The sequence below is a fragment of the Frieseomelitta varia genome, unplaced genomic scaffold, assembly GCF_011392965.1.
Source record: "Frieseomelitta varia isolate USP_RPSP 00005682 unplaced genomic scaffold, Fvar_1.2 scaffold_827, whole genome shotgun sequence".
Lineage (NCBI taxonomy): Eukaryota > Metazoa > Arthropoda > Insecta > Hymenoptera > Apidae > Frieseomelitta > Frieseomelitta varia.
This window is the reverse complement of record NW_025110620.1, coordinates 270,030-293,583: the sequence shown is the minus strand read 5'-3', so window position 1 is coordinate 293,583 and position 23,554 is coordinate 270,030. Positions and strand designations below refer to the sequence as shown.

The window sequence follows — 23,554 nt, the reverse complement described above, 5'->3', positions numbered from 1 at the left end:
GGAACCTTAAAAAACGGGGAGATTTTAAAAAAAAAAAAAAAAAAAAAAAAATAAGTGACAAATGTGGAATAAAAAAATGTTTTGTTAAAAAAAATCTTGATAAATTTTCTTGGAGACAATTGTATGAATTATGAGAAAATTTTATGAATCATTCACTGCCGAATCAATCTGATCTGTACTATTACTTAAAATATAATCAAGTTCGATTTTCTCAGAAAAGGTTCGTGGGAAAAAAATTTCATCCTACATTCTTTTTTTTACACGTTGTCACGCGAACTTTTCATTCTTGCTAAATTGGTTACATTGATTGTCGCGACTAACCAAGTTTTTTTCAACCAAGTGGGTCGTGAATTTCAATTTCGTACCAGCGAATTTCCGGTTCGTTTCGTGGAATCTAATTTTGAAGCTGGACCGGATCGGTCGCGAATCGGGCACGCTGACATATGAAAAATCGTCGTTAGAAACGGTTGTCTTATAGAAATAATTGAGCCGTCAGGCACACGCGTACACGCTATATCGATTTCTGTCTCGTTTGAAGCCCGTTGTATGGCTGGGCAAAATTAGAGTAGCAGTCGGTGGCTTACGCACTCGAGAATTCTTAAAGGAGGAACCTCGACGCTTTTGTGCCGTTGTCTTCGCTTATGCTATTCTCTTCTTTCGCGAGGGGAGTTTCCATTGGAATTTTTCGAGATCATCCCCATTGTTCACGCTCCCAATTGTCTTTTACACGTTGTCGCTAGTTTAGGTTGTATATTCGGCCAGGACTTTGCACGCCATTTGCGTATTCGCGTTAGGTTGAATTCGCGGAATGACTGGAACAGCTGATCGACATTTTATTGAGATTTCGAAAGCCCCTTAATTTCCTACAAATGTTAGACTGTGGATATTTTATGCAAATTCATAATTTTACGAATATAACTGACACATATGTACTAAATATGATATATATTTTATATTAATTTTGTTTATTGTAATTGCGAACGTGAAAAAATTCAATGCATTCTATTTCTCTTTTCATTGTATTTTATCAATTTCAACCAACCAAATGAAGAATTCTGCAGTATTCATTTCAACAAAAATAATTCATATAAAACATGATTTATCTTTCTCGTTTCTTTGATCAATTTTCTGAATCGTGCACTCGCGTAAAAGCTACGAGTCTAACGGTTGCAGTGTGATGAAGAAAATTTACAAAAAGACCGATCATAGTTCTTTTATTTCGAGGCCAGTATTCTGGAAACTGGTAATTGTTAGAAATAGATCGATTGATGAGTGTAAAACAGGGAATGTAAGAGTAATACGTAGTACAAAATACGAGGGAAGCGTCACGGTGTTACAGAAGTGTTTAAAGATAGCGAGCGTTTAGTTTTCCTTCGTTCTTCGGCTATAATTCATTCCGCAGGTGTAAGCTTTATCTAGCCGTGTGCATTGCCTAAGAATTTTTCAAATGCATCGCGCAGGCGGCGAACGTTGAATCACCCATTACCTATTTCATCGATCGTTCCTTTTTATTCCATCGTTTCGTCATCGGTACAGAGATATACCTGTTTGCTCACATCGTCCTTGTGCTCATACGATTAGAGACGCGATAATACGGTTTACGTTAGCTTCGCAGGTGACATTTCAGCCTGCCTCGATAACAGTAATCAGAACTCTAACCGCAGTCACCGGAGATCGATATTATCTGCTTTGTGTTTCGAAGCTGATCGTTTTCGTCGACAAAATTCTCTCCCCACAATCCTGACAAACCAATTGTCAAATTTTTCAATTCGAATTTGGATCGAGAAGAATTTATTTAATTTTTTTTTTTTAACTTAACCACTCGCGCTGGCAAGCAGATTGCGGACCATAACGAGTGACCAAACCGTCGCTTTCTTTTTCAAACTCGTCGGTATATCACTGGATAGAAATTATTGAGAAGTAATAAATTTATTATCTTTGCCTATCTTGTTTTACTTAAATATACTTTAGTATATTTAATTTAATATACTGAGAAAATATTATATGAGGCTTGTTATTGTGTGCTGCTGAAAATAAGTTTGCTGGTAGACTTAGATTTCATGTCGTATCATATTTGAAGTATAGTCGTCATCACTGTGCGATAAAGGAACTAGAATTGGCAAAAGATGATATACTACCCTTTCTGTTGGACGACAATTTTCTTTATGTCCACAGAAATATATCATCGAAATACGTATATCGTTGAAACATATTCAAGAGATGAGAAAGTATAATATAAAACAAATACAAAGCCAAATACAATTGTTTAATAGTTTAGGAATTTTTAAACTCTTTGCCAAATCGAGATTAGTTTTTGCTGTAGTTCGCACATAATCAATAATAAAAACAATCGGTTTATTTATTAGACGACACGTTATAATGTTATATTGAATAAAACATCAAATATTATTATTTATTAATAGAAAACAAGATACCTTCTCAAGAGAAACCCCGTGCTACTTAAGATGTGATTAACTTAACGTTACGGTTAAACACGTGACATTTTTTGCTAACATTTAATCTCATTGGATCACTATCGACACGTTCACTGTACGTCTCGTCAAAATAACAGAATTTTTAACCAACAGCGAACGAGGGTTTCGTGGTTGGTTTTACAAACTCGCACGGAACGCGTTCGCAAAGTTCGCGAATCCTATTTGGAAGTTGGCTGTCGCCCACCCGGTCGAACGAAACAAAAATCTGGTCTGATTGAATACCGCTGCTCGTCCCGCGAATATTTCCATTCGGGAACGATCGAACGCCCGGTTGGCGGCGGGAAAAATTACGAAATAATCCTGGGGCGACCTCCCCCCCCCCCCCCCCCCAAATTGGGGGAGGAAAGGGAGGAACGTAAGCCAGAAATATCAGGAACGCGGGAAGAATCGGTGTATTACTTGCTCGCTCGGTTGTAAATTGCTGGCTCGGTGAACAATCCCATTTACACGAATAATCTGCGCAAGAACGATGAAGCGGGCTTGCATTGGATGTTGGCGCGGTATGTATGGTTGCGTTGACGCGCGATATAAACGGAGAGGATAGATACGCTCGAAGTGATCCCATTAGAAGTAAGGGCTGGAGCCCACGTTCGTCTGTCTTTGTTAGAGATTGAATTGTGTCACGGAAAATCGCTAATGTCTGGCTGTGTTGCTAATTTCTGGACGATCGAAGCAACAGATTTTAGAAAAGAAGAGAGCGAGTATTTTTTTTCTTTTTTTTTTTTTTTTTGTTTTATTAACCGTGACGAGATACTTTGTCATGTCGAGATAACGACCGTATTGCGTAGTTTATTGCAACGACATACACAGCTCGTCATGACGTTACGAGTTATATTTCTAAAGATGTCTCGTACAGTACAATTCGTATGAATTTAATCACTCGAACTGAATTTTAACCAATGTAATTTAGTGAACTCTTGAATTCACTTATTTGAAGCCTAAGCTTCTATTATAACGATCGAGAAATTACCAGAAGAATCAGTGAACTCCTAGTCAAAGTTCAAATATTTACACAAGAGTAGTAAGAACGATAACGATGATTGCAGATTTTTACGCAAATGAAATTTCACAGATATAATTTAACAAATGGATCTATACACACACACACATTTGTCGTATTTACTGCAACAATCCATTGTTGTTTCGTTTAATGAATTTACGAATCTATGTTTATATATGTTTTTTTAATATACCTCGCTTTACGGAAAACTCTAGAACACTCCGCATAATGTAGCAGAGATATTGACAAGCATTCGAGAATTTTTTCACACTTTTGAAAATTTCATAAACGAAAGACTTTGCGCTCTATTGTTCTACGTTGTACCCGTTCAAAGATTTATAGTCTATATTTTATTCATCCAATGCAGTTCGCAAAATTGCGACGAATTTTTCCTTTTTTTTTTTCGGCTTGTCATTCCCGTTCAATAGTCGCCGATCCGTTTTATTCTGCACGGAAATGAATAGAAATTTTCGCTCAGAGATGTTTAATCAAACGAAATTCGCTCGATAAACTTTTTATGAAGATCGCGTAGGAATTTCAGGCGATATTTAAAATTGGTATGTCCAGTACGAAAGGATTTGAGAGCGTTTGAACGTGTTTAATTGGCGAATTATCGGGTCCAGCGTCCAGATGGACGTAATTTCGTCGAATACGCAGGCTAATTTTCGAGCCACGAGGAAGTAGGAACTATTCAACGGAACGTCTTTATACGTGAGCACGATAAATGGATGAAAGCACGGCGAAATGTCTTCCCTTGGTCATAGAAATGAACGGTGGTCGCACAAAGCATAGTTGCACGAGTCTTGTCTTGTAGTTGTTCACTGAACCAACACTCGTAAATACGTTGAATAGGCTCTTCTCCATTGATATTAATGAACATTTCTGTCGGTGATCTAGTCTAATTGTGGAATCTGCCTCGTCATCCTCTTTTACGTGACGCAGAGTTTTGGAGTTGAAAACAGAGACAAGCAAATTTTATTTTCAAATAAAGATGGAAAGTAGCAATAACGAATCGTTTCTAATTGATTATTTTTATTGGAGGAGTAACTTCGGTAATAAAAGTAATTTCATTTTGGAACCAAGTAAATTGTTCGCAAACAATCTTTTATCCGAGTTAATTCGTTGAAATTAGATAATAATATAATTCCAACGAAAGTTTATTATTTATAGAAACAAATGCAAAACAAGAAGTTACTTCGTTTCATTTTTACTTACGTTTCCTTCAGCAACAAGAATATATTGTGAATTTATTATTCGAAACATTTGGAACAATTGTTGCAAATCTATTGATTATCGTAGATAATAGAGTCCAGAGATTCTAATAATATGAAACTAGCATTTCCCCACGTTTCTAAGATATTAAATTTTCACTATTCTTCACGATTCTTCAAACACTTTCTAACAATCTAGACAAGACACCTAAGCACGTCTTTAAATTTTCTTTTTATTCGCGCGGCAACCTTAGAATCACTGTTCAAACACTTCTAAATCGAATATTCATGATTCCGTGTCTTCGTCGTAATAACTCTTCGCTCGCTCGACGAAATCCTATCACTCTCGCAATAAACGTGACTTCGAACAGGATAAGAGTTGCGTAGCGATCCAGCCCAAAGTGTTGTTCGCCGGGTTGTTCTCTTTCGGACAAAAGGGATCTTTTCGGCTCTGCGGCGGCGAAGTGATTCTCTCGGTCAGTCCATCGACCTTCTTTCTTTCTTTCGTTCGTTCCCATTTACGCCAGAGGGAGGCAAATCGATCAGATTCCAGCGCGAAACTCCTGCAATGCCGTTGTTTTTTTTTTTTTTTTTCTTTTTTTCGTCTTTTACCGCAGTGGCCTTCCGTTGCATTATCGCCGATGCAACGAGGCGACCGGTTCGCCTTTTATTGCATCGCTGCGTAAACGTCGTCAAACATTTAACAAGCATTAGCGCGACTGCCTGTTGACACAACTGTCGGTATTTGCTTGGAAAGTGCGAGTCCGTGATGTCTCTCTTGATCCGCTTTAAACCATTCTCCTTCCTCGGAAGGTTCCCCAACCAGGGGGACAAGAAATCTCACGGACTCGAGCTCGATTTCAACCGCTGGCACGTTTTCCATCGTCGCTTTCTGTTTGCCCATTTCTTTCGCTCTTCCTTTTCGAGCAACGCGACTTTGAACCACGACGCGAACGAAACGAACAGCCGAATTCTGACTGTTGATATCAGCGAGAATTTTTAGAAAAAAAAAATAAACTCTAGCCAAGGGGTCAAGTTCACTGACGTGAATCTAATAGAAAAAGTACATACTTCGTAGGATTCGATTGTTACTAAGCAATCACGCGTAGAGATAAGAAGATGCGATGACAGAAAATAAAGGGTAAAAATAGTTTCTACTTTCACTTACGGCTCACTTACGGCGTGACATTTTCAATCAATTGGTGTATTTATACTTAACCTTTCTAGTACCTAAGAGCTGCGATTTTTTTCAAAATTTGTTTTTGATTTTTTAAAATTTTTTCAATTTTTAGAGTGTCTTGGTTTAGTACTTTGAACCGGATCCTAAATATCTTTATTTGAATTTGAATCAGACTCCGAGTCAATATAATAGAAGTGGTTCGAAGCACAGCCCATCGAAGCCTTGGTCAAACTTTATCGTCATCGCTATTATCAAAGTGCATTTCGCTGTAAACGATCTTTATTTTTTATTTTATCCAAAGTTTTTTTTTTTCGAAAGCTTCTATCACTCTGACAGTCTACTATCCAACATTTATTTACTATTTTGCGTATTTATACGTGTCTCGCGTACATAAAAAACGTATTTTCACGCGACTTTTGCATACAATGCTTTAATACATATATATTTGGTCTCATTACCAGCTGCAAGTATGGTTCCAGTAAAAATTTCTATTCTCTCGTTCTATTCTGTCCTTCTCGTTTACTTTGGGTAGGGAGGAGCGAAATTGCGAGGATTCCTTTTGAAGTGTTCCGCGACTGAGATTCTACGTACGATGGTGAATTCAACCGAATCAATATCGACAGAACTTTATTTGTTTCTGACAAGTTATTTGATAACACGATGGTAAAGAGGGAAACGACACTATTGGCGACTATCGCGAGATAGACACGCGGTAATGCGCAGTCTGTAATTTCTTATCATAACTGACGTAAGTCCCGAAGCGATAGACGTTGAATGGATTTTAGTTTCCACGAGACGAATGAAATTCAGCGTAACTTTGTTATCGCCGGGTAAATGTTTTCTCGTTGAGTTGACGAGCAAATATATTTTTTTCCCGTCTCGTGGCATATATTATTGTCTCTGCGTTTCTCTTTTCGTCTGACACACATTCCTACGCAGCGCGAGGCCTCTGTCTCAAAGATAACCGAATTTCTAATAAAAACAAGAAATTACCAAGTATCTGGAAGTCTAATAATGAATTGAGAATCTTCAAACATATATTTTTTGACATACTTTCATCCAATATGTATCCTCTTTGAATCTCTAATAAGTAAACCGATCATTTTATTGTTTATTATAATATTCTGATAGACTAAACACTCAAGGAGTTAATGAAGAGTTAATTATCTATACAAAAATTTCATCATTGAAAAATACAAAATTTTATAATATTTTAAATAGAAATACATTGTTATCGCGTCACTTGAAATCACGTTTTATAGAGTTTGTTGTTGTTAATGAAGTGTGAAGCGATAATAACTCGGAATTTGGAAAAAATATGTAGATTGTAGAGTAAAACGTGTAGATTAACACAAAATAAGTACGAAGAGAAAATATTTAAGCGAATATAGTTGAAAAATTAGAATAAGAATATTGTAGTGTACGAACTATCATATATGTAGTATATATGACTGAAGACATTTGAGTTTTCGCATAGCCTAATTGCGAATGATTATATATATATATATATATATAAAATAGGAATACTAAATTTCGGAGAACGATAAGCATTCGTGAAAGTTTCCTTACATTTTTTTTTTATCAGCAGTGATTTATTTTTTGCGATATTAAATTTGCAGAAATGATGTGAACCGTGAGACGCGATTATAATTTAATGTTTCCAACATTCAAAACAACGGAGATATACTCTGCATACTTTTCGAGTGTCATGTGAACTCGCAGAATAGCACGTGGTAGCACGTGATTTCACCTAGCGTGGATATTATTCTCAGTTATTAGAAGTTGAGCTACTAGCATTCAGAGTTTTCGAATGCCACAATTTCACTGTGGTCGCAACGAGACCTAAATTGATATAGTATAATATGATCTTTCGATCGCATCTTCCAAGTAATTGCAAAGTTCGTTATTTCCAAAATGTTTAGACGAATCTAATATAACGCGAGACGTCGGATGTCGATAAATCTCTAATTCGTATTCGTTCGTAATTGCGTGCTGCATTTTCATACACACCGGGCAAAGCTCGAGCCTGGTATTTGGAGCAAAAGGCTCGGCCGTCCAATCAGCGATATCATTGATCACTCTATTTAAAGAAGCCGATGGAAAGCGTGACGTCAGGGCGTCGAATTTCTAAGCCAACTCCGTTTAGTCTCAGTCGAAGCCGGTAATCTCACCTGCCAACGTCCCTTCGATCCTCGCATGCCACCTCGAATATTATACACGCCTTCCCTGTACATTCGCTGTTATTCTCTCCCGCTGTTCTCCTACTGAAATCCGCTTTGCGAGAAGCTCGCGTTCAATCGGCGAGTAGGTTTGCGCCTATGGAACGGTATTCTCCGTATAATTTTCATACAAATCGGATCGGATATAAGAAATATCTTGGATTCTCGTGTTTCTTGAATAAATATGCTTCAAAGTGTCAACGTTACTTTATAGGAGCTTCAGGAGCACATTTCAGTGGAGCATATTTATTTTATTTATTTTAAGAAAAGAGATTTATTTTTTTTTTTAAGAAAAGAGATACTGTGTAGAATTGCTCGTGAAGATATTCGAATATTTGAAGTTGAACTTTTTCTGAACCTTTTGAAATTTCATTAACGACAGGATTGCCATGATTGTATCAAATTTAAAACCAACTTAAAAATATACATAAAAGTTAGAAGATATTTAATTCAAGTATAGACATGTATTTAATGTTACAAAAGTATTCAGATAAACTATTGTATCAATAGGAAGTACATCTTAATATTTTGTAGGATTATATTTAACATCTATTATATGATTAAGATGATTATAACTAAGTCTTACTATATGTTGAATAATAAATATTTTGTAATTCCTATTTTCAAGTTGGTTTTAAATTTTATCATTATAATCATGACAATCGTGTCTCGTTACATTGATGAAATTTCAAAATTTTTTTATATAACATGTACGAGATAATCATGACAATTGTGTTTCGTTACATTGATGAAATTTCAAAATCTTTTATATAACATGTACGGGAGTTTGTCTGTGGTAAATGTTCAAATACTTTCGTGACTCTCTGTAGAGAAAGATGTATTATTTAATACAAAGAAAACAAACAAATCTTCATCCATCTATCGATCATAAAATTGTTGATTGGAAAAGAAATTTTGTAATTTTTGGTAATTAATTGTGTAAAACAATACACATTTCATCGATATCAATGATTTTTGAATATTGATGACAACTTTTCGTACATTACATTACAATATTTTTGATATATTTCACTATGGATTAGATTTTAGATTTACCTTTTTTTTAATCTCCCCAATATCTCTTCAAATTTTATTTAATACTTTATTTAATACTTCACACTATACACACATACGATGCGAATAAAATAACAGATTCATGGCAAAATTATTTAAAATTATATAATAATAATGTACAATAATAAAAAATTGACAATATCCTCGAAGCAAACAGAACCAAAAGTCCATCATTATGAAATTGTAAAATCTCTCAAAAAAAAAACTCACTCCCTTAATTCCAATGTTAACAGCGTGAAGACGACTTGGTCTGAACTTATCGATCCGTCTATGTAATGTAGATAAATGCGTTTGACTTTTATGACGTCAGCGAAGATTATCAACGTCGGAGAAACTCTATAACATGTGCGAGATAACAGATTGTCGAAATGCAAGATAACACAAAGTATAATGGGTAAAGTGATTCACTAAATTACGAGAAAATTTCCTTGAGAATCCGTTAGATGGATAGATGTTGGCGCGGTGGATAAATGACGACGAGACGGATGAGAAATTGTGGTAAAACCTGTAAACAAGCTCCTTGTGGTCGTCAAGACATCTTGAATTTATAGCCTCGCATTTTTATAGTTGGCCACTGTTCATTCGTGATTCTTACAATTTCCATCATTCCACGGTGTTCTGGAAAGCAATAATTTCAGATTCTGGATTCTAGATTCTAGATTCTGGATTCTGGATTCTAGATTCTTCTGGATTCTGGATTTTAGATTCTTCTGGATTCTAGATTCTTCCGGATTCTAGATTCTTCCGGATTCTAGATTCTTCTGGATTCTAGATTCTTCTGGATTCTAGATTCTTCTGGATTCTAGATTCTTCTGGATTCTAGATTCTTCTGGATTCTAGATTCTTCTGGATTCTAGATTCTTCTGGATTCTAGATTCTTCTGGATTCTAGATTCTTCTGGATTTTAGATTCTTCTGGATTCTAGATTCTTCCGGATTCTAGATTCTTCCGGATTCTAGATTATTCTGGATTCTAGATTCTAGAATTCCAGATTCTGAATTCTAAGGTACCAGATTTTGGATTTTAGATTCTGGGGTTCCAGATTCTGGATTCTAAGGTACCAGATTCTAGAGTCTGAGGTTCCAGATTCGAGAGGAAGAGAGAGAGAGAGAGAGAGAGAGAGAGAGAATTTTGGCTTAAAAGGGTAATTTGCGTGGGCGGGGTTCTGAAGGGAAATTGGCATGCAATTACCGGATTGTGAAGTAGAAGTTGTCACGGAAATCACGAAGAAGATAATAAGTTTAACAGTTGGTTTACTCGTGCAAGGTAAAATGCAAAGAGAGAGGGGAAGAGGGGAATCGCTGTTGCCTCGGCGTTTGAATGTGCAATCCGTGGCTCTTTGACGAGATTCAACGGGGAGAGGGATGCGGCTTTTTCTTTAAACGAGTTACAATTACTCCGATAAACAACGGAGCAAACGTTCAATGGAGAATTAAGTTCAGCGCACGGCGGTATTTTCGTCTCGTTGATTAACAGACGAAACTCGGTTTTTCTCTCGTTGCACAAATAACGTAACAGGTCGACGTAACCAATTACGTTCATTCGTTTAATTGGCATTAGCGCGACGCCGTCCGTTTGTTGTTTGTTGACCCAATTAAGCCGATCTGGCGATCCTGAGAAGAGCCGTCCCGTTCCGCTTCGATAAATCATTCAGCCATATTTTCTCCTCCTTTGGTGTTCCATACTTTACACATAGCGATGCTTCTTTACGTTTTCGAAAAATTCGTTTCGAGAAATTTCGCGTGTAATAATGATGAGATGAAATCCATGTTTTACGTTTGGAATATATTGAGTGAGTCGCCAAAGTTTATAATATTAAGTTTATCTGAAATTGGAAATTGGTGTAAGTTTCGCTTGAGACTGGAAATTGAAACATTAAAAATTAAAAAATTAAAATTATATCGAGAAGAATTTTGAAAGAAAGACACAGTATATCTAATATTTGTTATGTGTAATTATTTATTTTGGAGGAAAACGAGTAGTGGATGTATGAAGATTATTTTATTATTATCTTTTATTTATTTTAATTATTATCATACATTTGATAATAATTAATTGTTACATATTTTAATTATTATCATACGTATAAATATTCTATTTAAAATATATATATGTCAATTAAAGCATCACTTCAGCAGATATTTTAACTTTAACTTTGTAAAACCTACCGTATGCAAAATGAAAGAAGTATCATCTTCATTTGCTTCATTTATAAAATTAAAATTTTATAATATAAATCAACATCTCTTTATTGACGAATCGATTAATGTATCTTTTGATACATTAACTTTCTGTCTTAGCCAACGTCATTTTGTATATTCGATGTCAGTTTCCACATTGTAGAAAGATCCTTGACGTATCTTTCGAGAAAGTGCTTCGAAACTTGGCGTTCGTGCATTCCAGGCCACGCTGCTCCGAGTCTATTCGGAGTCTGGTATTGTACGATAGTTCTCCCCCGTTGTGACGTTCGAAAAAGCTGGAAACATTGGGGGAAAAACGGGGTAGCCGGCTATCGGGGATGTTGGCATCTGTTGGGGGGTGGTGGGTTCGAATGGCGCGCAAGGCTCGCGAGAAAGACAGAGAGGAAGCAGGAGAAAAGGGGGTGGAGAGACACGACATGCAAACATCATATTTTACTGGCACCGAGCAATTTCGGGGACGCGGTATCATTGTCGCGCCGGCTGCAATTATCCCGGATATCCGTCGTCTGCGCGACGTCGAAATAATTACTTGGACCGCGTAACTGCTAGGAGCGCAATTACCGCGACAAGAGGCCGCTCTCGATCCGCACGTATCACCGGGGAATTCTCGTCGGTTTGTCTCTCTCGTCGAACATCCGCGAAAATTGGAATATCTCTGGCTCTTTCGGCAGCGCCTGCTGCCCTTCTTTCGTTATTTCCTTCCGTCCATCGATCCACTTGACTTCGTTCCTTGAAATATCCTCCGCGCCCGAACGAAGTTTGTTTGCCGAATCGATTCGCTGCGTTTGACCTGAATAATCGTCGTTCCCTCGTTCTCAATGTCTGCGGTTGTCGTAAAAAGCTGCGAAATTTCGTGGACGAGACGACACATGTCCATGATTTCAATCCCTCGACTTTTGGGACCTTTTCAATCTTTGCCAAGTAAAAATTAGTCAGTGCGTTGGGTGTGAAGTATTGAAATGTTACGTATGTATGCAATTTTCTATCTGCCGAGGCTCGTTTTAAAGAATCGACCATACGTGTCATAATACGTATTATGATTATTCTGGAGAATAAAAATGTATTGTACCTTGATAATCTGACGTCGTATCGTATCGATTTGATCCACGCTTTTCATAACTAGATCAACATCTTTTTTTCTCAAGCTCGATAACGAACCTGCATCACTTTGAGCGAACGAGTGAATCGTATAATTCATTTTAAATTTTAATTATTCAAAATTTTTGAATATGATATTGAATATTTTTGAATTGTTTTACACTTTGATTGTAGGGGGAGAAACAAAATACTGTTATTCAACTTCAATTTAATAATGTTACAATATGCTCGAAGAGATTCATACATTTAACGGTCGTTAGGTGGAAATGTTTCGAAGTACATGTTCGTGATGCTCGGCTGGGTATGCAAGGGAAACACATTCTAACATTCTATTCAGCAACGGAATTCCAATTGATCAGGAGAAACGAGTATTTTAAGATTTCAATTGCAAATTTGCCTGTATGAACGAACACAGGCGAGCCTGCATCGCCATCGAAACGAAACTGTTCAAATTCTTCTTCCATTCTAGCATTCGAATTCACTGGGTGTTATACGTCACTTTTCACTTTACCCTGTGCAAACTGTACATTACACGGTGTGTAATGTACACGCAGTTGCGTTTCACAGACGCGTCGAAAGTTCATCAAGTTCAAATTCCCGCGTCAAGTTTAGTGAATTTAAGCTGCTCCCAGCTCCTAATTGCGGTCTCCCCTTCGACCTGGCTTTGATGCCCTCCATCCTCTGTCCCTATATATCAGCTCAGCGACCCTTTAGTGTGGCGTGCGGACTGGTTATGGACTGGTTAGTCGATGCACTGCTCCCGGCACTGGACTCTTCGGCGCCTCACGCTACCCTCGTCGCAGACTCTACGGCGCCCTTTTCATCCCTTTTCTCCGCGTGCGTTCATGACGCTCTCTGTCCTTCTCTCACACGCGTCCCATCTTTTCGGCCCTTAATTTGCTCGAAAACGATGCTCGGCCACGTGTGCGTGCGCCGCTAAAAGCTAGATTCGTGCCTTTCTGCCGAATAATTAATGAATGTCGCGATTGCGTATGTACAACTGACTTTTCTCTGTTTGTGAAACTGTGTATTATGCGATGATATTACGGCCATCACACCCCCGTTGGAGACTGATTGACGACGCGACTGTTGCGTTACTGAACGTTATTAGATTGCAATTGAAAAAGTCACTTCATTCGTAGAATAGATCACACATTCGAAAGGTATTTCATGTCTCAGCGATATTTGAAGAACGTGTCTACTTGCTGTGGATTTATTTGAGAAATATTTTTATTACGGATATTCCTTCTTCCTTTTCTCTTCCTCTGTAATTGATAAATTTAAATTTCGAAGAAACGGAATTCGAATGTTACGAACGTTATAATATATATGATTAACACTGTTCCTTGATTAATTTAATTCATCTTCGAATTAACCGTCACTCGTGACGCACTCGTACAAATGACCGCGTATTGAATGAATTTGTATTATATTAAGAACATAATTTTATTTGATTCTGTATTTTGTATTCACTCTGTGTCTAATAGCAAAATTCAATCGAACGAAGAATTCCAAAGTTAAACAATGTATGATCTAAATTTTTACGGCATTCAACGTCATAATCGGACGTCATTGGTTAATTGTACATATTTTATACGATAAATATGCTCGTAAATTCAAACGTGCTTCGGAATCGACGCGTTACGTGGAAATTACCCACGACCCATTATTTTATCATTCGCTTCCCCCTCTATTCGAGCGCAACGATCGACTGATCCACCCCTACTTCACCCCTACGGTAATGGTCGGACGATCAGAAACGTAGGAGGTCTTTTCGAGTTCGTGTCACGACACGGTCTGGTCACGCAGGCTGCTTGTTTGTTGAAAACACGATGGCGCTTGTAAAAATAAATCTTGCGGCAAGGAGAAATGGATGGTCCATAGTTGGGCCACAGTTGGTCTAGCGTATTTCTTCGCGACTTTTCATGTTCGCAGTGAGTTAAAAGTTGCCTGATTTAAAGGGGGCAACCCCATCCTATACATCGTTCGCGTCGACGTTTAGGTCTTATGAAACCTACGTCAGTTTTTCACGTTTTCCGCGTGACAGTTGCACTTATTATCATCAATAACACGAGGCGTGTTAATCGTAAAGTAATACGAAATTTGAGGAATATGCAAAAGGATTTTCTAACCTCGCGTTCTTTTGAAAAGAACAATTATTTGCACATGGATGACTCTGTTTTTCATTACAGCGTCGAATAAAATTCGCTCGAGGGTTGAGACGCGAACTTCGCTCCAATTTGGGATTCTTATTTCTGCATCGATATAGGTTACTTCTGACGTCAGTTGACCGATAATAAAGTACGTACATTGCTATTCAAAGATACGTAGAATGTAGATAAATTTAAATAAATTCTGTACGTTCTACTTTGTACTGTAGGTGACATATTTCCCGAATAATTTATCAAGTATTTCGCCAGTGACAATAAAAAAAAAAGCAGTCATATCTTCTCTTGATCTAATCATCATAACTTACAAGTCGCAGTATAGTCATTTGTTTTTAAATACCATTTATGTTTAATGAATATCTCGTTATCTTAGTGTTTAACAGATAATTTATTACATTATTACATAATTATCATTAGACTGCCATGATTGTACAAAACTGTATAAAATGTCCAAAGAAGGGTATTAATTATAATTCTATATGGAAGAAACAATATTCCTCAATTATAATAGATTTTATAAGAATGCTGTGTCCACGTATCTTTGAACACCAGCGAATATTGTAACATTTATCGTGAAATCGATACAGTATGTACCGATACCATGCGTCGCAACGTGTCTCGATATGATTCAGGCTTCTTAAGAAAAATTCACAGCAGCATAGATAGACCGAAGGTTCCTCAAAGTGAATCAACGACACGATATTTCATGCTCGCGTTCTCTTTTCCGATCGTGTTTCTACGAAGGGGATTGAAATCGTTTGATCGAACTGGCTCGCCGAGATCGAATGCATCACGCGAGACGGCGGGAATTGATCGAGTTATCGCGTGGACGAAAATGTTTCCGGTTGTTCGACAGCGCAGGAAATTGCTTCCGTGTTTTTAACGAAAAATTCACACGGGCCGCGGCACCAAGGCAAACAACATTGTCAAAGCGAACGAATTCCCCGCGAAAGAGTCGTCGGAGGCATTAATATTCATCGTTCCTCGAACACGATGAAAAATATAAAGAAAGAGAGAGATAGAGAGAAAGAGAGAGAGAGAAAGAGAGAAAGGAAAAAGTGTCAGCGTTCTCTCGAAAGTGTTTCAACCTCACGAAACGACTTCGCCGAAATCGTTCGATACTATCGCACTTTTTAACTGTGCTGCGAGTCTGTGATTTCTTCGGGCCGGGATATTTGCAATTCCATTTATAGTATCCAACGTAAAAAGTTTCACTTACGCTGTTTTTCTGAGCGGGGAGAGAGAAAAAAAAAAAAATGATTTACGACCGCCTCGTATAGATATCAATTAAGAAATCGATTTACTAATTACGGTTTTTGAAACATTTTCTCTGTTATTTTCTGCTGTTTCTTTTTTTTCTTTTTTTCACCTTTCTATAGTCAGTCGCAAAAATCTACGAACAAAGGAAGGAAAAGTAGGGATTTGGAATGTTTTAATGGCGTTAATTTATTTATTCTGATGTTTAGTAGAAAACACAGACAAATTAGAATGAATGTCATAATTACTGCGAGCGCGTCGAAATGTACGAAGTGTGTTGTTATCATTATTAAAATAAGAATTATATACGTAATTGCATCTAAAATTTCATGAGATCATGTTTAGGATTTGTTTATATGGTTTTTTTCTTTCAACAGACGTAAAAAAATACGGTCGTTATTTTAACCAGACATCAGATTAATTAAAATCCATGAAATTGGATCAAAATTTTCCTTTTCAGCCATGTTCGCAGAACAGCGCGTTTTATAACAATCTCTCACTTGGTTTCTCCAAGATTTCAAAATTCGACTTGTCAGTCGATAACTTCAAGTTTACTTAAACTACGCGTGTATACATTTTATTAATCACGCTTCAGATGTAATGAAACTAAACAATAGAATCACACGAGAGAATTGCGTCATGATCATTTCGTTCAAATGAAGTTCTGCGATTGCACGTTGCTCTGCTTTCAATATCGTTACGTTCGCACGAAGTCCGTACGTTTTCAAATCGTTCGTAACTTTTAGTCACGTTATTGAACGCCGGTTTTAAAGCTGTTACTGTCGCATTTATCGTCGCTTCGGTCACAATATTTATTTCACAGTTTCTGCTCGATATTCATTAAAATGCATGTTCCGTGCCTGGGAAATCGTCAATCGGATTAAAAGCGGAACACAGGCTTCAAATTCTGTAAATTATTGTCAAACGCGCGCTACGTGTTCGTTCCTGGGTTGAAAAAGCTGGACGTTTCATCTTCGAATATAAATAACAAAAAAAAAAAAAAAAAATTACTCGAGATTTGTTTGATTTCTTTCTTTCAATGTAAAATCTGGCTTATGATTTTATATTACGGGATTACAATATTATTCGATTGTATCTCGCGACTTTTTTTTTCTTTTCAACAATCTTTTCGACAATTTCACACATGGGACTCAATTTCATTAATGGGCAATCTCCGATATTGTTTTTTCAATTCGTTAGTTGTCTTCGAATTATTAACGTTCATATTATTTTAGTAATCTTTTTTGTAAATCGCACGATTTTGGTGGTCAATCAAATTGGTCACTCGATTTTTCATAACAAATTTCAGCAACCTGCACTTCACAGCCTCGTAATGGTAATTTCTTCGTATCCTCGCGACGAAATCAATTAAAAAACCGAACGAAGAGATCTCAAGATCGCTTTGCTGCCTCCACGTGTTCCGAGGGACGTGACGTTGAATTTGGATGGCCCTGTAGAGCCTCGGCGGCGTTCGTTAACCATTCTCGAGCATAAAAAATTGAGCTGTCCGTTGTTAGCTTTCTTTAACGAAGCGATCGTTAACGATTGCTATTCGTATTCTGTTGCTCGAGCCGGTTTTCGTGACGCAGGTTTTCGTGCCTCGTGATTCTTTAACGAGCCGCCACCGCCTCCTGTTCCTCTTGCGCTTTTCCCGGCCGGCTCTTCCCATCGTCCGCAATGAAATCGAAACGACGAATCGCGCGCACGGACCGCGGTCACCCCTTCGCCTACGAATCGCCTCGGTAAATTATTAACATCGCGTGCCGTCCAGTCGACTATCGATTCGTCCTGTCCCGCTCGTTCCTTCCTTTTCTTTTCCTTTTTTCTTTCCCTCTCTCTTCCTTTCTTTTCTCTTTTTTTCTTTCAATTTCCACGCGGCTTCCACTGTTCGCCGTAAAAATCGTCGGCTCGTGATCGATCGAGTCCAGTCCGTTCGTCGATCATTGAAATTTTTAACAGGCATTATTCCTATCTCATCTTTGCTGTCCAGTGGCCAACTATTTTTCCTTTGCATCGAATATTTTTTTGTATTACTCGTGGTTTGTTGTTTAGTAACTAGTAATCATCGTCACGTTGGATATTCATTTTTAACAAATGCGTGACAATTGTAACCGGACGTCGCCACTGTACGATATACAATGTAATAATGCGATAATAAAGATTAGAGTAGGAAAAGATAGAAAATGTTAAATTGGTCGAATTATATTGTGAAATTTTGTTAGTTATAACAATTGTAACCATAATATGAATAATATTTTTCTTTTACACAGAATAGTCACTATTGTTTCAGAAATTGCAAGGAGATTGTGTTTTTTCAACGAGAGAAATTCTATTCTTTTTAGTGGAAACATTTCTCTGCGGTGTCTAATATAATTACACCTAATCCGGTGTTAAAACAGGTTTTTTTTTTAGTTTATTATATTGTTTAATGTTAAAATGAATTGTTAAAATGCGATTAGTTCTCTGCCCTCTGAGTTTTACCGTTGGAAATGGTTTTATTTTGCTTAACATTAGTGAACTTCACCAAGCAACAGAGCAAAATCACGGTTATTTATATGAAATATTCCTCTCTCTACCGTGTAATATTCCAGATAATGAAACAGATAGATTTACGTCCCCATGAACGTTTTAAAAAATATCGCAGTAAATAAAAGTAATATAATGCAATATATGATACTTATACGTAAGCATAGTATTTCATTTTCAGTTGTTTATTTCATTATTATTTTTCATTCATTTATTGATATACAATATATAATGTTCTCACCTTCGTCATCTCATATGTATTGTATAATGTCTGGTCCGTAGTAAGAAACGCTATTTATAGCGCAGCGTCACATGTGCGTGATGCAGTACAAATGCCGTTTAGATCGTGTAATTAGCATATTTTGTATACATAAGTTTGGAGCACCCTGTCATTTTTGGATAAAATCATGTTTTCTCAGTAACTAAGATTATGTTATCAAAGACGCTGAGATTTATTTGTAAACGTTCGCAGCGTTTATCTCTTGAATATGAAACTGATAGGTGCTCCAAATTTTTGGAACGTGTCACGTGCGCGCAAAACTATGAAAATTTGACTCGAGCTGTGAAAACAAAACATAACTTTCTCTTAATTCTCTAGGGCACAGTAATAAAGAAAATGTTCCACTTTTTTCAAATTTAAACCTACATAACGCAAAAGAGTTTGTGTCCCAAAGAATTAACCACTTGCGCTGGCAACTGATTGCGGACCATAACGAATGACCAAACCGTATACAATATACGATTCGTCGCTTTCTTTTTGAACTCGTCGATACGATATCACTGGATAGAAATTATCGAGAAGTAAATAAATTTATCATTTGTTTTGTCTGTTTTGTTTTACTTAAAATATACTTAAAACTGCGAAAACATTACAATTTTGGAACAAAAGATTCTCGACGTGCGTGGCACGTGATTCCAGCGCAAGAGGTTAAATTGAAACTTATTTTATCATATTTTTTTTCTCTGTATGTAGGATCATTTTTTTATCTCAAGAATGTTAAACAATGACAGACGAACGTGCCCGAGTGTAAAGAGGACCTAGTTTCGTCTGGTGTGACGCTCGTCTCTCGGGAGTTTCATTATCTCTCAGCCAAAGGGAGCTAATTCCGCAAAGGCGGCGGGGAATTTCGTTTGGCAGCGACGGAGATCCGACGTGTCCCCCGATTGCCAGAATCGCGAGATTTTTCTAGTTTATCGCCGGTAATATGGTGCTCGCTGCTGTCGGAAGGAAGCAATTTCGAGGCCCTAATTGCGCCATGAATCTCAGCAACTCGGAGACTCGCACGCTTCAAAGATTCCACGGCACGTGGAAAGGAAATATCGTTTGCCCTGCTCGAACTAATAGCGTTGGCCACGATGTATATGTACATGCATGCGTACGTATATACGCTTCCGCGTTGAATCGAATTTGCCTTCTTCGAGCGGGTTTCTTTTCTCGCGTCGATTCTGTTTCTTTACTTGTCTCTGAGCTTCGCTTTTCGAATACGTTTGCTCTTCGTTTGCGAGTGAATCACGTGGAATGATTAATTACTGACTATTTATTGCGTGTGACGTAGCTATGAGTCTCTCACTTGAATGTTTGGAGCATGCGGACATTCATGCGAGACGACTTCGTTGAATATTTTTGTTTTTCCGTTAAATATTTACGAATGTAAATATTTCACTAGCGGTGTTATTTAAATTGGAATTAAACCTGGAATTAATTACATTTGCAGTTGCAGTGCTTTTCAGAAAGGCCGAACGAAAAAAAAAAAAAAAAAATTGAAGGTATTTCGAAGCGAGAGTGTGTATTTTTAAAATTGAACACGGAACGTAATATAATAATTATACGTGTGAAACATGTCCGATCATTCTTGTGTGCAGTTTCCAATATCCGAGAAATGAATTCTGCGAATCTTAAACAACCGTGGAACACGAGTAACGAAAGAGAGTGAAACGCTGATAAAGAGGAAATGTTAAACAAATTCTTCGCGACTTCGGTGATAAAAAGGAAACTGAATTCGACAGTCGTAAACAAATTGAGAAACGATTGCAAATAAAACGGCGCTTATTGGGTTGAAAACTGGGAGTGGACTCGCATGCACGTCGCACACGCGCGCGTAACTATAAAGCGAATCTGTTACGTGCGACTTTGTTCAAGGTTGACGAACGCGAAACAAATTCAGGAGATAGCGTACGGTTGTTTAATCGCGAACGTGCCCGAGTTACATCGGTTTCCCATGCTCTCCACGTCATTAAACCGACCGAACCGATTTAACGGACAATGAATTATATGGCGTTTCAACCCTTCCTCCCTCCCTCCACCCCGCAAACAAACGGTTACGCGAATACGAAGCATGTTTATAGGTTTATTACGAATTGCGGTCCGCGTCGTCGCTGTTGTTTCCGGGACGCGTGCGTGGCTGAAAATCGAGGGGAACCACGGTTTCCCTCGGGTTCTGAGGGTGAATTCGAGCACGTGACGTTACCTCCCGTTCTCGAATTGCCACGCCAGTTTTGTTACACGCGTGGTGTTAAGACACTGGCTCGCAAACATTCGAAAACGATAATTTTCTTTTCATTGTGTGACTCGTTTGTCGGTATATTCAATTGTATTAATTAAATTTACTAGCGAGAGAAATTTGATTGATCGTGTCTAACTTTACCTTCCTCGTTTACCTTCCTCGAGGATATTCGAGGAACGACGTTCAGGAAGACACGAATTATTATAGGTATAATGATGCGCCTGGGTCTCGTTTTACACGGTGGATGCGTAACGTTTCGTCGAAAAGAGAAGAAATACGTAGAGAAAAGTACACGTTGTGGATGAACGATTTTATCTTAAATTGTTCGAGACCGATCAATTATTGTATAGCCAAATATTTTGATACCAGAGTTCGTTGTTTTGAAACGTTTCTTTTTTTTTTTTTTTCGCACAGCAAATAGTTTTACAAGTAAATGGTCACGTGTTACTCGATCAAAATAAACAGTGATATGTATAAAGAGTCACCCTATGTGCAACGTATTAAAATGAAACGAAGATCTGGCGTAAAAATAAAAATGAAAAGTTTCTTGTTTCGTATTTGAAACACGTAGTACGGTATACGCTAAAGATTCGGTCGGTATTTCTGTTGCAGAAATAATGAAGAGAGAAGCTGATGCAGGCGCTATGACAGGTTCCGGAGGACCGACAAGTCCTCACAAGCGTTACAGACAGGGTGACGATGAACTTCGTCTTCTGATCCCCAGCAAGGTAAGATTCCATCAACGTTTCTCTAATCTAATCTTGCGGAGACCAGTTTTCAAATCGAACCGAGATTACCCGCTATTTTTGAGAAAGTCGACATTCGAGCGTCAAAGTTTGGCGGGTCAGAGTTCGCAAGAAGCCGAGAGAAACCATCCAATGTGCTTTCTAATTATTTCAAGTACATTCAGCTTTTAAATGTCTAGTTTTCAAAAAAAATCTGAAAGCCTGACAACTGCAAAGAATTCTCAGTTTTTATTCGATCTCTCGTTGATATAGAATGAAATAAGAATTCGAGTATTCCAGTCAAGATTAATGTTTTTTTTTTCAAGTACAGTGATTTAATAAATAAAATTACCAAGATAATCTAAAAAAATGCGTACTCGTGATCAAAGCTCGCAAGTTTGCGAAATTTCATATTTCAGATCAATGCAATTACAGAACTCTAAATGGAGATTCGTTCTGTTCGTTAAATATCATAATTAGCTGTGGATATTTTATATTTTTGTGCACATTCGGTATATCATTATACTTTGAAATTTTCTATATAAATGTATAAATATTCCATAGTCTATTCACGGTAAAATATGGACGTACGTAGTCGAAAATTAAAATTTCAATAGCTCTTTTTGAAACAAGGAGAACAAACGCAAGGTTCATACAAGTAGTGTATATATCAGTCAAAATATAATTCAAATTTTCTTTCGTCAGAGATTGGTACTTTATTTGAACGAATGTAATGAAATTAAACGTTCATATAGTCGTTCTTCTCGCTTACCTTTCTCGGTAAAAATATGTTTGAAATTTCGAAACAGAAAAGCTTAAGCAGAAATGAGCGAAACATTTATTTTACTTCCGAAATTTGTAAAAAATAAAATTCGTATAGAAATCCTAACAAGAATCCTAGTAACAATCAAATGTCCCTTTGTTAATATTCTCAATCATTTTGACTTAAAGATTTAGCAATTTAACAATTAGTTGATACAAAACGACGATTTTCTACCATTGTGCATTGTCAATTATTATTATTATAGCAAGTTCTCCACTGCTATTAATTTACAAATACGTTTATGAAGTTGCGTTCATCAGGGCATGACAGAAAAATTATTAACCGGATCATCTCCCAGGCTGGAAACTTCCATAATCATAAATTGAACATTAATTGAACATTAATGGAGAGGAATGAATAGAAATTGGTTCAATTTTAATCGATGTAAATTTATTACGATATGTCTCGGCCATTTTCATAATTGAAGATTGACAAAAAGAAACATTGAGTGAAATCAATTCAATTTGAAGATCTAAACAGAACGATCGTGTAGAGTAATGCAAAATTTTAAAATAGAAAATTCTCAAGTAAATAAATCGTCTCGTTTTCTATTGTTAACTTTTCCCCGGTTAACTAGTCGACGCCGACGATTAAAACGTGGCCGGAGGAACTTTCACTTTCACCTTTCGCCGCGACAAATGAAATGCAGCACGATCGCGAGCGATAAGCTTTTCCACGAGATTATTCTCCGCGGTTCAATTTCCAAATAAAGTTCCGCGAAAAGACGGAACCGTTCTTCCAACCAAGTGTTGGTGGTATTTTTCCTACGATCAGATGCGGCTTCGCGTCTGGATGTTTCCAAAGTTTTATGTTCCCACAGTGTGCAGTTTTTTTTCGCGATCGCGTACACACACCGTTGGCGAAGTAAAAGCCGGTCTGTGCCATAACGTGTTGCAATTTCGCGTCGGCACGTTCGCAATCGCGGAACGCCGCCGTTCTTCCGGTCATTGTCGCTGCGCTCGGCGAACCGCTATCGGGTTTCCTTCCGCTTTCTTCCCTTCGGGAAAATTCGCCGGGAAATCCAGACAGGATAGCAGCACCTTGCACGCGAAAGTCTAAGTGTGCTTTCAATT

General features: G+C 37.5%; 1 protein-coding gene across 3 annotated transcripts in view; it reads left to right on the top strand.

Annotated features, from left to right (window-relative positions):
* The window catches only part of LOC122536382 (heterogeneous nuclear ribonucleoprotein K), a 90,797-nt gene that overhangs the window by 12,390 nt on the left and 54,853 nt on the right, over positions 1-23,554 (top strand). For all 3 annotated transcript variants that reach the window (XM_043668713.1, XM_043668712.1, XM_043668714.1), the window contains one exon: positions 21,546-21,661. In XM_043668713.1, the coding sequence (XP_043524648.1) occupies positions 21,551-21,661 (111 nt within the window). In that variant the 5' untranslated portion in view covers positions 21,546-21,550. The remainder of the gene's footprint in view (positions 1-21,545; positions 21,662-23,554) is intronic.